We start from the raw sequence: 16,083 nt of genomic DNA on the forward strand, positions 1-16,083 counted from the left end.
ACGATCATTAGTACTTCGTAGTTGGAACAACTGTTTTACATGAAAAAAACTTGAACATCCCATTTCAAGAACTCTCATCCACGCCTCAATTCGTCGCCATCTCAATCCTGCAAAGGGTTTATCAGGCAAACAAAAGGAAACAGATAATAGGGTATGTAAATTGTTACCAACGCTAGAATTTACAGGAGCAACACCCTAGTTGTATTGCATATTAGTGTCACTCCAGTAGAATCACTGATATAAACTAAAATCAAGAGACTAATTTCTCCAAAGATACTACGAAATTTCTCTGCTTCTCTAGAAATGCAACTAATCAGATAATAGAAACGGAAAACTGTATATACAAAGAAGCGAAAGGGGAGAGAATGGTACAATCAATTTACAAGAAGGCAATAGGCTCCCGACTGCATAGCTCAGCTCTATTCAAGCAGTAAATGGAAAAATTAGCAGCGCGACTACAAGACCATTACAAAGGCCCTTAAAATCAGCATCTGTGATGCAGCTGATTGCCTGGGCATTGATGCTAATAATTATTAGTAAAGGCGACCCCTACAAGTCGAAGCTCCACACAAGCAGGGGCATCCGTCTCCAGCCTGTAGCTGATAGTGAAAGTCAAAACAAAGTTCTTCCCCGGCAGCTATCTGTCCCAATATAGACAAGTTACAAGTGAAAAGTGATGGCAATGAAGGTTGGAAAAAAATTATAATAATTGTTCATCAATCAATTAACTTTTTAAAAGCACGTAGAGTGCCACAGAAGCAGTTAAAAAAAAAAAGTTAAAAAAATTTAAAGGTTAGAATGATTCTATCGCATGCTTGGATTTGAGGTAAATAAATGTCGGTAGATCATCACAACAGCGGATTACTCAAAATTTCAGGGAACAATATAACATAAGTATGTTCATGGGTTCAAAGTTAGTAGGGCTAAATTACAGGAATTTGTTAATGGATGGAAGTGGAGGTGGCGGTGGTGGAGGACTCTTAAGTCTTAACCCATATGAGATACAAGATTATTTGAATGCTTGGATTTGCGGTAAACATATAACGGTATATATGAGAACACGATAAAGAGAAGGAAGATTGGGTAGATGTGGTGGGTTCAAGGAACACCCCCCCCCCCCCCCTTCCTCCCTAAACCACCACCTCCACGACTCAATCCATCACCCTTTTCTTTATTTTCTCTTCTTACACGCACAACACAAAATTAAGCATGCCTAAGAGAGAGTTTATTTTTGCCATATAATTATAGAAATTTCAACAATAGACAATACCCCTAACTAAATTATTACGGAGTACGTTCTAAGCAAAGCCTTAATATGAAAAGGTGAGAATAAATAAGAAAACCACTTGCAAAATAGTTTCTCTTAAAGAGTACCCCAGAAAATTATAAAAGATCACTTCATCATTTAATACTTATCATTTTTGATGGAATATTCACTTACATCCTGTTTTGCATAGAAACCAACATGGGCAAGCTGAAAATCCATGCTTTCCACAAGAACTAGGTGACTTTCAAGATTTGGACAGCAGCTACACAAGAAAACATAATTAGAGCACCAGGCAACAAAATCAGATAACACATAGTAAGGGAATTAGATTTATAACAGGAGTATGAAGCAAACATTTAAAAGGGCACGATTAAACATACTATTTAACAATAAACTTAAAATCTGGTTGTATTAGATATCTCAAAAATGTGCACTTGCACTAGTCAACTTTCTATTGCATGTGATTAGCAGCACAATAGTAGCATCATCTATGATACATGATTCTTGTCTTCAATTTGTCTCGTGCAACAGGTTGATGCATCTACCTGTCTTTGTTTAATACGACTGAAGGCAAAAATTCAATACGTAGTAAAAAAAAAATCACGACTCTTGTGCCCAAAATGAGTGAAAATTAAAGAATCTACAAACCAACACCTAGAAGTTCTATCACTAGATCTAGCAGACTCCAAGAAAATGAGTAAGCAATGAAGATCTTTTAACTAACTCTTATAACAAACAGGCTTTCCTTCATAGACAACCTATAATTTTTTTGACAAGAGCAATATTGCAATAACAAGTATACACAGACTTAATTTTTCACTATGCAATAACATATCAAACATAGCAATATTTTGCAGCTATTCATCAGAGGCATGTTATGTAGCCCCTTTCATGAAACAGTGAATCTAAAAGAAAAGGCTAAGTTATTTAACCTAAAATATGTGCCAGATTAAAAAATAATGTTTCACCAAGTAGCTTAGGACCACTGCTTCCTCACCTGTGATTTATGAAACGCGAAACATTTCCATATTTTGTAGCATCAATAAAAAACTTGGCTTCCCCTTCAATCAATTCACTCATGTGCTTTGTATGGATCGCCACGTCATAGATATAATCACAACCTTCATTTTTACACCTAACAACACAAAAGGACTTATGTAAGTGCACAATAGCGATTCCATATGGTAGCGACCGACGATGGATATGATATGAACCTTTTGCGCCTTCTGTCTACTTCCTGTTCATTTAATATTTCACCAACAAATTCACATACAAATGTGCCGCGCAAAATATTTTCACCGGCTCGGAGTGCCCAACCCTGCCAATAAAGCTGGAAGAGTCAATTGATGCTCCAATCGTCAAAACAATCTCAAAACATTAAATAATAGAATAAAATAAAATAAAACCTTTTTCAATGTTTTGAAGACTTCCATCTTTACTCTAACCCCGTTCTGCAATACCCTATTTGGGCAGTTGCTACTACACTTACACAAGTTATTGCATTCATAGATGAGATAATTATCCTGCACATCACCAAGAATTGGAGAAAATCTTTATTACTTCAGTAACACAGCCAAGTTTTAAATAGAACAGAGAGTAATAAGGGTTATATAGATGAAGTTTGCATCAACATTTTAAAGACCAACATAAAAGTGGTAGATATCAATCTCAAATAAAGGTTGAAAAGGACATTTATCGCAAACTAGGTATTTTCAGAAAGCAAAGAACAATAAAAAAGGATTTTAAAAGAAATAATAAATAGGAACACAAGAATTAGTCATTTCTAAGTTGCAACTAATTCTACACGAAAGCTATAACCAATGAGATTAAAGAATACAAAGAGTAAAGAGCTCGTATTCTCTAAAATGAGCACCTTCAGAACTAGTCGACCTTCATCATCATAAGGGAATCTTCCTTCCATAAGCTTTCCATCGATATCCTTCGCATACTCGAAATCATTGTTGAACAGGTATACGTGATCACATGTCTCAGGATAGCAAGTTGATTGTGAACAGCCACACCCTAACTGCAAATTCTGAAAGCAAGAATAAATTACACACACAAAATAAGAAATAAAAAATAAAAAATAAAAATAAAGGGGAAGGAGAAGAAGAAAAGGATCCTTTTGTTCTCAATCAATGAAATTAAGCTACTCCCTCCGTCCTTTATTTTTCCCCAATTTCCTTTTTAGTTTGTCCCTTTACTTTTGCCTAATTCTATTTTTGGACACATGGGATCATACCTTTATTCTCACAACCACCCCATTAACCCCACCGTTTTTCTCTCTCATCATCTTTTCCAACCAAATACTCCCTCCATGTTTAAATAAATGAAACGTTTTCCTTGTACACGTATGTCAATGCAACACTTTGAATGATAATATCTTTAAGGCCTCATTCACTTCACCTTATTTTTGCTGAACTGAAATTATCTTTGCCGAAGATAAATTATTTTTACTGAACCAGAAATTAATTTTACTGAATTAAAATCATTTCTACTAAACTGAAATTATTTTTACTGATTTTCTATTATATTTCTTCTTTAAGTTTACTGATTTTAGCTGTTTTACTGCATATTGATTTTTAAAGGTGAAGTAAAAAGGGCCTAATTATCAATAAGTAAAAATTATAACAATTGAATATTAATAAACTATTCATTGAGACGATTTCAACAAATACCCACAAGTCTATATTTATTCTTATGTATAAATCAAATAATCACAAGACTATATTTACACAAAGTGATTTAGATTAATAGCGCAAAAGTCAAAACGTTTCATTTATTTAAGTACGGAGGGAGTATTAATAAAGTAACATTACCTCTAAGGAGCAAAAAAAATAAAGGACGGAAGGAGTAGCTTTTAACGACATGTAGATCTAGTTATTGGACATGTCGGGTCAGGGTTGGTGCGGGACAATTGCGGGCCGGGTCAAAGAGGTTCACATTTCATAGGGCCAATGCGGGTCTAAGGGTCAATAGTGGGCCAATAATGGACGGGCCAACAAATTATCAATTAAAATAAATATTGGACAAAACCATTATGAAGTATATATGAATACGAAAATATCTATGTAATTTTTATTACATTATCTATTTTCTTAATCTATTAAATTGGACAAACATTTTGGCCCTACATTGACCCAACCCAATAAGAGCCTTGTCCATTAAGAACCCTTTAATTTAGCCCAAGCCCTATTATCATTGGGCTACCCTGCCCATCAACCAAGTTTGACGTCAAGGCATTATCTTCAAAGAAGAGTGGAGGTAGGTAAAGCACAACTTCCAGCAATTTTATTAATTCACAAATGTCCAGGCACACATCTCTAATGCCAAAAGTAAGATTGACATTTCACACTTCCACAAATGCATGATTCAGGAAGTTACTTATATTTCCTTCCTTTCTATCCAAATCCTATCTGCTCTCATAAATTTGGTGTAAACTGAAAGTTGTTTAAAACCTTTTCTCTTTTTCTTTTTCTTTTTTTTTTTTTTTTTTTTTTAATCCAATTCCTCCCAACTAAATAAGCTGTACATATAAGCCATAAAGTGATCCACTTAAATAATGATATTAGTGAAACATACATAAACAGTTTTCAAGTGGGGAAAACATTCCCCTGATTCGAAGCTTAATAATCTAGTAAAGCAGAATTGAAATTCAAAGGGAGATGCTTGAAGATACCTGCATATTGACTTCAAGGGATATATCTAACAGTGGCTTAGTCGCATATGTAAAGCTCTCCCATGGCATGAAAAATGCTTGCCCATCAAAGTCATATGTTGGATTATGAAGTGAATCTAGCAAGTTTTTGTCTACCACACAAGGAACTGATACCTTTTCTTGTCCAAAACTAATATCATCACACAAGATAATGGTGGTTTGTAAGTGTCTCCACCTAAAATATTGCGGATTCATGACAAAGTGGCACTCATCCAATTCGCATTCCTCTTGTGGATTTGGAGGTGGTGAATTTAGTCTTCCACGTTCATTAATGGGACAAGGCAAAACAGACCCCAAAATATGATCTTCCTGTGTTTTGCATCCTTTCGAGCAATTAAACCCCTCCTGATGCCAATCTACTGGAGTATTATGTTCACTGCAAAGCTTAGCAGCTTTCAAGTATAAGCGTTCAGGCAATTCTCCATACTTCTGCTCTAGTGACCTCTGAACACTAACCTTGCAGCAAGCAGAGCAAGCAATAGATAAGATTTCATTATTACTAGGACGTGCTCTTGTTTTCTGAGCTTCAGAAGACAACATTTGTGCAATAGCTGAGCACTGAGCCTCAGTAAGTCTAACAGGACCAGCAGTATCCATTACATGAGACTGCACATTTATTCGTCCAGCACCAATAGGATTAACAGGCTGTAATCGTTTCTTTAAAACTAAGCTACCCTTATTTCGGAGTCTATAAGATGCTCCACCAAGACCCTTTTTGAATCTGGGACGGCTGAGTCTTCCTGATTTTAGTCTATAAGCATAAAAGCGGAGGCCTTTCTTTTTTGGATGAGAGCTTACCAAACCTGGCCCCATATGAGCTGCCTGATGATGACGGCCTAAATCAGGTAGCAGATCAAACTTTAACCCACAGAATCTACAAATGAACTTCCTGATACTGCTCTGACTCTCAGAATTATCAACAGAGGCAAGTGTCGAGGAAATAAGATTATGCTGAGGACCCACTAATTGGTGACCGTTGAGCCCTCTTTTTGATTGTCTAAAACCTTCGGTGTGAGCTGAAAGAACATGTGACCATAACTCCTCAGAATTACCAAAATGGCTGCCACAAGGAATACACTGGATAAGCATGCAGTGCTCAACAAACTGAGCATGATGTCTCTCCTGTACATGTGTCTCAAGAACCTTTCTGTTAGTGAAAGAATCAAGACAAATAGCACAGGCATAGCCCCTAAAAAGCCACTGTGCTTCCTTATTGTGAGTGTCTATCCAGTGTGTCCCAAGTGTTTGATCATCAGAAAACTCTTCAAAGCAAATTTTACATTTGAAACTTCCATCATCAAAAGCCTCTTCTTCTACAGGCACCAGAGCTAATTCCTCTACAGGAGAGCAGGAAACCTGTGAATTCTTCTCCAAATTAAAGCCCCATATCCTTGTCAACCTCTCTTTTTCTCTGGAAACTAGCTTCATTAAAAGTTCAGCTGTACGTATATCTTTAGAAGCTTCAGACAACGCCAACTGAAATTGAGTCTCTTTGGGAACTTGATTTCTCAAGGATAATAAGCTTTTAAGGAGATTGTAGAAAAGCTCACATGCTTGATGCAAATGAGTTTTTTGCTTCTGGGAGGAACATGTCCTCAAAAGATCCACAAAAACTTCTTTGGAGATTATCCTACTCTTACCATTTCTAGCACGTTTCAGCCAACTTGGTATATGTTTATCACAGTATAAAGAATGCCTCTTAGGGCTCTCTAAACAGTTTGAATGGCCCTCATGCATGCCCAATCCAACGCAATAAGCTATCTCTACATTCTTATTGTTAGAATCCTCAGCATGTTGTTCAGGCACTATCAGTTCAAGTTCTCCTCCATTAGAGTTACTTCCCTCCATAATTGTGTTCAAATGTCCTTCCAGTGGTCTTTCAGCTCCCCCAGCTATAACAATATCCTTACATGTGTTCTCGGACTTGTCTAGCAACTCGTCATGTTTTCTCTTTAACTGACTTCCAGGTGAACTTGGGGGCATTGTTCCATCACCATGGGGGCGGTGCTTTTTACAAAAGGAGGTACCTGGGAGAGAGCGATGTTTGCACCTGGTACCTTGAGTGGTAGTTCCTTGACACATAGATGATTCAGCTGGTGTAGAGGTCTCTGTTTTGACAGATTGTGTTGCAAAACGAGACATCAAATGAACACAGCAGTATTCATCACCATCATTAGCCCACCTTACACACCGCCTTCCCTTAGCCTCAATAAAAGCAATGCATTTCCGACTATTAACTCTAGAAGCTGGGGATTTTGTCTCAACCACTCCATTAACGGGTAGCAGCCTACTATCTTCTTTCTGGGTAGACTCTGCGTTTAAAGTATCGACCACAACCCCATGATCCCCATCCCATCCATCTACGGCATTGCTTGGCGAGGAAATTTGTGCTACTGTCTGGCCTAAAAGGTCCTCCTTAGGAGGCAAGAGCGCATTATCAGCATTCATAGTGCTCTGATCAGAGAAAAATGCCGAATTAATCTCAACAATGGTATTTTCCTGACAGCTCTTATTTTCACCTACAGCATTATGTGGCTCTGCACGACGAACTTCAAGCTTAGGTCTCTTCCGGCTAATTTGAAGACTCGTCATTGATGGACTAACACTAAAATCTTCTACGCAATTTTTGCTTGGCTGTTCTATGCCTCCACCACCCGACACAGACTGCGTTATTGAGAAACTTCTCAAAACCTCATGCTTCCACATCTTCCACTCAGAACCTAATGCAGGCTGTCCCTGGGCATCTCGAAGATCATTGACTTCACTCCACAAAATAGAATTCACCAATTCCTGAAGCAACAAATTATAAAATGGACATAAGCAAACAGACGTTAGAAGGTTCAAAAATTCCAAGAAAGGGAGCAACAGATTATCAGTCTTGGAAGTGACATCAACAATCATGGCCATCACAGCATTCATACCATACAATAATGTAAGTTAAGCCAAACATTATTTGAAATTTATACTCCAAACAACTATCAAGGGAGAGAAATGGAAGCAATAACAGTTCAACGGTGGCCCAACAGCTCAAAATCAATAAAGCTTCAAAGCAATGGCCTTTGGCTACACGAGTTAGATCCATTAATCCAAACTTTATTTGTAAGCTGTAATCCAAAAAACTATCAAGGGAGAGAAACGGGGGCAATAAAAGCTCGACGGTGGCCAACAGCTCAAAATCAATAAAGCTTCAAAAGCAATGGCCCTTGGCTTCACAAGTAAGATCCACAAGGGTCTTACCAACATCAGACAAGGTAAAGGAGCCTACCTGCAGCTCGTCAATACTCACTTGGAAGGCAATTTCAACTTATGTAGAGAGAGAAGGTGAAGAGAGGGAGTGAAATCAAGAGTGGGTGAACAAAGAAATCTTCCTTACCAATTAATTTCTACACGGATTTTTATATGGTATCATTAAATTCCACCGAACTTATGCATATAGCACTGATGGCTAGTAAGCAACCTGAGGTCATGCTTAATTGTTCTTATAATAAGAATTCTTGTATATTAAGGAGCATCCTCACATATACACATCCAATGGTATACAAAGAAATTCTTTTGAGGTAAGAAATTACCTCCTTCAGAAGTTCAATGGAATCAGCACTGACAGCAACCTGGCACTTATCTACCCACATTTGGAAAGAATGTTGCAGCCAGTTAGCATCGATGTACTGGCGCAATACCATCTGTAGCAAAGGAGGAGAGAAGGGAGAATAAGAAGAGTATCAATTCAAGTTAAAAGCACATGAAATCAAACAATTAGATAAGGAAAAGAAAGTAGTTCAGCAGATAATAATGCAACTCAAATATTACACAAGGAGTTACATTATAGAGCTAGAAACGGCTTGCAAATTCAAACACCACCTAGAACACAACCAAAGTCTGAGCTGTAACATCCCTACCCCGAGCTGTAACAACCCTACTCCAAGCTGTAAAAACCCTAGCCTGTAGATCTAAATCCCATGAGCCACACCAAACAAGAAAATGGTGTTGCTTTACAATTAGGTCCACGTCATTTTAAAACAGCTCAAAGCCTCAAATGACCTGACACTTCAACAATGTAGGAATTAGAGGATGCCAATCCATGACCAAGGGTTGTACTTTACTTTACTTTGAGGGAAATTGTGTGAGGGGAAGGTGAACAGAGAGAGAGAGAGAGGGGGGGGGGGGAAGGTGAACAGAGAAATATTTAGTCACTAATTTTCTCTCCATCTCTCTCCTCACAATTCACTACTCCCTTTTTGTCCCTAAATAAATCCCTACATTTCTTGGCCACAGGGTTTAGTAGAGGAATTGTAGTGGGATGTTGTTGATCAAAGTTGAATAAAAATACAGTAGTGTGAATAGTTATTAATTTTAGGGGAAGTGAAGGGAATATACACTGGGCTAGAGGGGTTAATGAGAGAGAGAAGTTAATGATGAAGGACTCCACCCAAAATGAGAATTTGGGCGTTTATTTAGGGACAAGAGTTTTGGAGGAAATAGGCCTTTTATTTAGGGACAAAGGGACTATTCAAAAATTGGTGAGCAATTAAAGGCACTTGATCATTAATGGACATACTCTTAGCAACTGTAATTACCACCAGGAAGTTGCAGATAGCAGGTCTACATTTTTTGCAGAAGTATCCATCTATTTGACTCATAATGAAATACAAAAGAATTACTGGTATATGATTATATTTTACATGGTTTACGAGAAAATCTCCTTGAACCAGGTAGACCAGCTAACATATGGAAATAATAAAGCAAAAAATGACATGTGAATAACATATAGAGAAAAAGGGTTGTACTCCATAGTATAATAACAGAATTAGGAGTTTACATTCTGAAGCTTTAAGAGCAATCTTCCAAGATCAGGATAACTTTTACAGCGAGAAGCCTCTGCAGCGAAATCTCTCCATACAACTACATCACGAGCAGTTTCGAGCAACACCTAAGACAATTGAATCACCATTACAAAACAGCTAATAGTGAGAATATCTCAAAGCACTAATCATGATATCAATTGCATGTAACAAGACATTGCATATTTCAATTTTTACAAGCATTAACTGTACCATAAGAAGAGATATGTTAAGAAATGTCAGAAGAAAAGAGGACCACAGAATTGGCACCTGAACAGGAAGCTGGTCAACAATACTCAATATGCCAATTACTAGCTTTTTCATGATAAAGCGCCGTGCAACAGTCAAATCTTCAACCATTTGCACTCCAACTTTATGTGACCGGTGTACAATAGGCTGCGGAAGCTCATCAATTGCACAAACAAGCAGCGTATCTGCCCAAGAATAATTCTTTTTGTGTGGAAAGAATATCACAATATAACTCTTCCTGTCATGAGTTGGTTTTGCTTTCACAGTCGCTAATGGCCAGTCTGCCCTTTCGCATTTGATTCCAGCTTGCCACTTCCCTCTCCACTATACTTGCGGAGTAGATTAAGACAGACATTAGAAAAGAAAGTTTAGCTCCACTATCTGGTTTTGAAAAAGAATCACATGTCTTCTAATACAAGGCCACAAATCTTTCTTAAATTTCTTTTAATGACAGAAGAAAACTTTTAAGTTACGCATGAGAGTTATTTAGGCACATAGAAGATCGTGAAGTTAAGCTTTGTAAAATGTTTGGACAAATTATCACAATTCCAAAATAAATTGTTAAAACTGAATAATACAGTTTTTGAAAATCAAAGCAACAACTTTAAATCTTAATCTTAACACTCAAGTCCATCCTCAAGACAAAATTCAAGAATATGAAATACTAAAAACTTAAAGATAAAGTTAAACCCTAACAGCTTAGTCCAACTATTCAGTATAATGGGTGAGACGTGATTGGCAAAGTTGCAATAATCATGTGAAAGAAACCATACCTTAACCCATAATGCAAGAGATTCATCTTGCTCAGGCCACCTGGTTGCTGATATTAATGACTCATCTTCTTTATTTTCAGAATGTGGCTCACTTTCAATTGTGTTCACATCTACATGGGAGTTCTGAAAATCAAGGTAAGTTTCTTTATATTGGACCTGCTCCTCTAGGTTATCATCATCATGATCAAGAACTACCCCAGACACATTCTGGCCTAACAAATCAGAACCAGAGAGTGTAGACCCATTAGATCTCTCTTCTAACGTAAGAGCTTCTCCATCTTGGACTTGACCATCACATTGCATCGTGCCTATGGCCACTTTCAAACTTGGCAGAAAATGATCCACTTCCTTCTCTTCTAAAGGAATTTGCTCGGCATGCTTAACACTATTTGATTCTGAATCTTGCACAAACTCCATGACTGATTTCTCTTGAGAGTGACAAGAATTTTCAGCATAGTGGAGGGCAGGACACTTCAGAACTTCCATATCACCAAGAAAAAAACCACAATGCCATTAAATCTCTTCACTAAATAATACACCTGAAGGAAAAAAAAAAAAAAAAAAAAATCAAACAGAGTTCTTTAACTGTTTTATATTGTGCGCTTCACTTCCAAAAATGAAGTTATTCGCAAGAAAGTGGGTGTGGCAGGCATTGCAGACAAAATAAGGGAAAATCGTTTGCGATGGTTCGGGCATGTAAGATGGAGCAGGTGGCACAGGTACGAAGAATGGGATCATGGAGAGATTAAACGAAGTAGAGGAAGACTGAAAATTACTTGGTTGGAAGGAGTTAGGAAGGATATGAAGCATATGAATTTGCATGAGAATGAAGTGTTTGATCGCACGGGATGGAGGAAGATTTTTATTGATGACTATATGGAATAATTGCTTTTGATTCATGTAGCCGACCCCACTCATGGAATAAAAGCTTTGATTGATTGACTGACTTCCAAGAGGCGCACCGAAGCGCGGCCAAGGAGCGCCGAGGTGCAGGACCTTTATTGCACCTTGAGTTTTTTTATACATTGCCTTAAATTAAAACCCCGTTGTCCCGAAGTTCTTGTCCCTAAACAAAAGCCTTATCATTTGTGTGGGGACCATCATCCACTAACTACAATTTTGGTAGTACACCAACTTATTATATTCATTTTTAATCGCATAAACCCTTTTAGTTTCTCCCACTTCCCCTAAAAATTGGGTTGGCAACCAGGTCGTGCTAGGTAGGTTTTGTGTTAGGATCGGGTCGACTACCACATAATCAAACCTAACATATTTAAGTTTTCAGGTACAATTTCTAAACCCTAACATTCTTTTTTTCCAAATCGGATTCATGTTGACATTTTGAACCCAAATTTTTTATTTTTTGTTTAAAGTTTTGGATTTCTTTCGTTCTTTTGATATTGCATCATGCTGACTTTTACACTATTCACATGCTCTCCTTTGACAAATTATTGTGACTTATATGTAATAAATAATATAGTTATGTAAGATCATGTTAGAATCTTGTTAGAATCTTCTTATTTTATACTTTCATTATATCGGCTATTAATAAAATGTACTTATTGAGAGTTAAACATATTAACATCAAAGTTGTGCATTAGCAAATGTGAAAGTAACATGGTGCAATATTAAAATAACCGAGGAAGTAAATGGACAACTCAAACCCATTTGACCTCCCATATTTGGGCTGGTGTGAACTCATGGAGCAATAGGGGCGATTAAGGTGGCGAATAGCAACATTGAGGACTTGTAAAGAAAGTAAAAGGGCTAAATCACCGCCATTGAATAAGCAAAGAGAGAAAGAGAAAGAGAGGGTGAAAAAAAAGGGAAGCCGGTAATAATCCTAGGGCTAGTCGGTTGTAAACATAGGTAGTCGTGCAGGGAGTAGTTTTCAAAGGGTGATTGGCTGCTATATATGGGCCTAAAAGGATGTTTGGTTTGCCCCTTAGTTTGGGTTCTGACCTATATATTATTTCGGTGACATAGGTAATTTTCTAGTTGAAAATTCTACTTCTTAAATCTTAACCTAACCTATTTAATTTCGGGTCGGGTTCATGTCGACAAATTTACTAAACCATTTTTGCTTAGGTTCGTTATCAATTCAATCGGCTTTTCCCGACCTTTCTACAAACAATAAACTATTTCTATCGTCTTCTTTTTTTTTTATTCAATCGGGTGTACAGTGCGTGCACCTAAGGTATTTTTTGCTTATTTTGATGACTAAATGAGGATGGTTATTGCTCATTTAATCGTCAAACGAGCAAAAAAACACCTTGGTGCAACTCTGGTTTATATAAAAAAAAATTCCATACAATAACTAGGAGAAATGAGGCTTTTATAGTGACACTTATCATAGCTATTACACAACGAAAAAAAATTGTTTACAAAAATCATAAAATAATACAATAGACACAATTACAAAGAGAATATCATCAAATACTTACCTTATTAATCGCTGAGAGTTACTGAATTTGCCTCAAACTGTGAACCAAAAAAGGCAAATTAATACATGAAAGTGGCACAATATGGCCTAAATTACTAAATTACGCAGTGAATTGTGTTTTCATACCCAATCTTGCACTAGTGATTAACGAAAATATAGAATTCATTGTTCTTCTCTCTTGTTTGAAAAAAAAAAAAAAAAAATTGTTCTTCTACCATTTCCTTTTTTCCCTGTTTTGCGAGAGGGAGGTACCCAAGCAATGCACAGTTCAGGTAACATTACTGTTCATATAAGTGACACAATCCAATTCCACGGTCCCACCAAGAAACACCGGAACCGATTTTCGAGCGAAAGGTATAAACTTTCAGAACAAACTAGCATGTTAATGAACAATCAAGAACTTGTGCATGTAATAAATTCCCAAAGGTGTAAACTTTATGAACTAAGAGTAACATTTTCAAGAACAGGTACAACAACAACAACTTGTGCATGTCACCTTTCAACTCAGCACACCCAATTGTAACAATTCAACCAACAAAGTAATTAACAAGATCCAATCAACTTCAAAATCCTAAATTGAATTGAAACACATATAAAGTTTTAAACTTTACACATCCAATGAACTAAAACCCTAGAATTAGTAAATTAAGAACAAGTTTATTTCAGGTGAAAACCCTAGGCATAGATCTTAAAAATTAAATAATCCTAAAACATAAACCAATTAATTTAAAATAAAAGCGGGCAAAATTTAATTGTACCTGGGTTTGTTCAAATCTAATAATATGATTAATGGGGTTTTATTCTCATAATTAGACCAAGAAATTTTTATTTTTTTTTTGGGTTTGTTGGTAGTGACGGGGAAGCAAGCTTAGCTTTAAGGGTCACCCACCACAAAACAACGTGACATAAATTTTATAAAAATACTGTAACATTCTAATCCTAACCCAAAAATTAAAAAATGCAGAAACAATCAAACAATGAATTTATATGACATAAAAACTTAGATATAAAAAAAAATTGCAGATTAAAAAAATGTTGTGAAAAATGTAGTGTACCTTTATTTTGCCATGGTAGGGGGTTGAAAATGAAATTGGTGGTCTGACAATGGTAATGGTATGGTGTGGTATTTCTTTCTCTCTCTTCGAATTTGTGTGTTTCTCTCTCTAACTCTTAACAAAAGTTTGGACTTTGGTTAGCTAGGCCAATTATTATAAAATCAAAATGTACCCTTTTTCTTTCGTTATTATTTTTTGTGGGTTTTTTTGTTTTCTTGAATTAAATTTTCTGTAACATGGAAAATATCAGAAATTGGTCTTACAGATTTAGGGTATGTTGGAAAACAAATTTGGGGCACTTTAAAGTTTTAACTATGGATTCTGTAATTTGGTTTGAAGTTTCCAGGTATAACCCTTGAGATTCGTAAATCAAAGTTTTGCTTTTTTTTTTTTTTTTTTTTTTTTTTTGTTATTTTATTTTTATTTTTTTGGGTTAAGTTTTGGTTTCGGCTATGAAACTGTTGCAAGGATATCAGATAATCAGGTTAATGGACTAATGGTAGGGTCAGTGTGGGACAGGCAGCTGTAAGCTTGTTGTAGATTTTTAGGGGTAATTTTGACTTTTAGCTAAGTTATCTTTTTCTATAAATAAAAAATAAATAAAAAATTAAAAAAATGGGTAATTGACGAAATACTCCGTAGATCAGTTCAGACAATTTTGAGTGTTGATTTGCGAATTACAGTACTTGTATGAATTTGGAGTGAAATTGGAAATTTTCTGTGCAACTTATAGTGCAAAGATTGGTTAGTGACAAATTAGGGAGAAGAGATAATGAATAGCTTTTGTATTGCTTAATTATTATTCATCAATAGGTTGAGTATTTATACAAAACCTATACTCATAAGATAGGAAACAATCTTCCCAAAAGATATACTATATATCCTAATGATATATTCACTAAATAATATCTTAAAATAAAATAAACCTAAATATATTATTCCTTTAATGATATTTATGGAAAATATATCACACATCTATTTTCCGATAACACATATCTCTAACAGTTAGTTAACTGTGGAAAAGAAGAAGTCTTTAAATTTTGATGTGTGTCACAAAATGAAAGTGTTCAATGGATCTATTTTACAGTTTGCGGGATTCGTTCTCATGTTTTCATTATCAACCTTAAGGGTTCGCTTAAAAAATTAAAAGAAAGGCTAATAAATTAAAAAAAGGAGTAGAGGGAAAATGAATCAAAGACCAATTTGAGATTGAGTTGTTTGGAGCATTTTAGCTTATTCATATCTATTAGAAGTTTGATTTGAAAGAACTAATTTACTTGTTTAGTAAAACCTAAAAATTTTATTGAAAGTGTTTCAAGTACTGAAACACTTTTTAGAAGAGCTCAAATTTGAAATTCTCTCTAATTGTTCGACTTATAAACTTAAGGTGGTTGAGAGCCTAATAGATTTGAACTTTTGATGTTAAGAAAAAAATTTGGGGTAATTTCCAAAAAAAAATAATAATAGTGGGTGGTAATTGATTAAATGGAATCAATAATAGGTGGTAATTGTCAAAATGCAATAGGATAGGGGTTATTCGTAAATGGAGTTACTTATTTATAAATTACCTGAATTCACTCGTATAATGAATTTGAGTTACTTTTTATGGACAATATGAGGATAAAAACCATACCCTTCATGGGTGATGGGACAGGGTGGATTTTACATTGTACCCGCCCCATCCCTGCCTCACTCCACCCGTCCCACTTCGTACCTGCCTTATCCCCACCTCACACCCAC

The 16,083-nt window shown here is 36.1% G+C and overlaps 1 protein-coding gene across 6 annotated transcripts; it reads right to left on the bottom strand.

The window, feature by feature from the left end:
• Positions 1-136: 136 nt before the first annotated feature.
• On the bottom strand, positions 137-15,096 carry LOC110723118 (histone-lysine N-methyltransferase SUVR5-like). 6 transcript variants are annotated; one of them, XM_021902443.1, is made up of 13 exons: positions 14,344-15,096; positions 13,290-13,326; positions 10,846-11,384; positions 10,094-10,396; positions 9,802-9,912; positions 8,555-8,665; positions 4,947-7,775; positions 3,141-3,293; positions 2,674-2,790; positions 2,482-2,585; positions 2,265-2,402; positions 1,442-1,529; positions 137-641 (listed from the first exon to the last, which is right to left on the bottom strand). In XM_021902443.1, the coding sequence occupies exons 3-13, from the start codon at positions 11,329-11,331 to the stop codon at positions 534-536; spliced, it is 4,548 nt and encodes a 1,515-aa protein (XP_021758135.1). In that variant the 5' UTR covers positions 11,332-11,384; positions 13,290-13,326; positions 14,344-15,096; the 3' UTR covers positions 137-533. The 6 variants fall into 6 exon arrangements, with proteins under 6 accessions (XP_021758135.1, XP_021758143.1, XP_021758115.1 ...); XM_021902451.1 differs by having other exon boundaries at positions 3,141-3,302; positions 10,846-11,324; positions 14,344-15,092; XM_021902423.1 differs by having other exon boundaries at positions 3,141-3,302; positions 14,344-15,092.
• Positions 15,097-16,083: the final 987 nt, after the last annotated feature.

Source organism: Chenopodium quinoa, unplaced genomic scaffold (assembly GCF_001683475.1).
Source record: "Chenopodium quinoa cultivar QQ74 unplaced genomic scaffold, ASM168347v1, whole genome shotgun sequence".
NCBI classification, from domain to species: domain Eukaryota; kingdom Viridiplantae; phylum Streptophyta; class Magnoliopsida; order Caryophyllales; family Amaranthaceae; genus Chenopodium; species Chenopodium quinoa.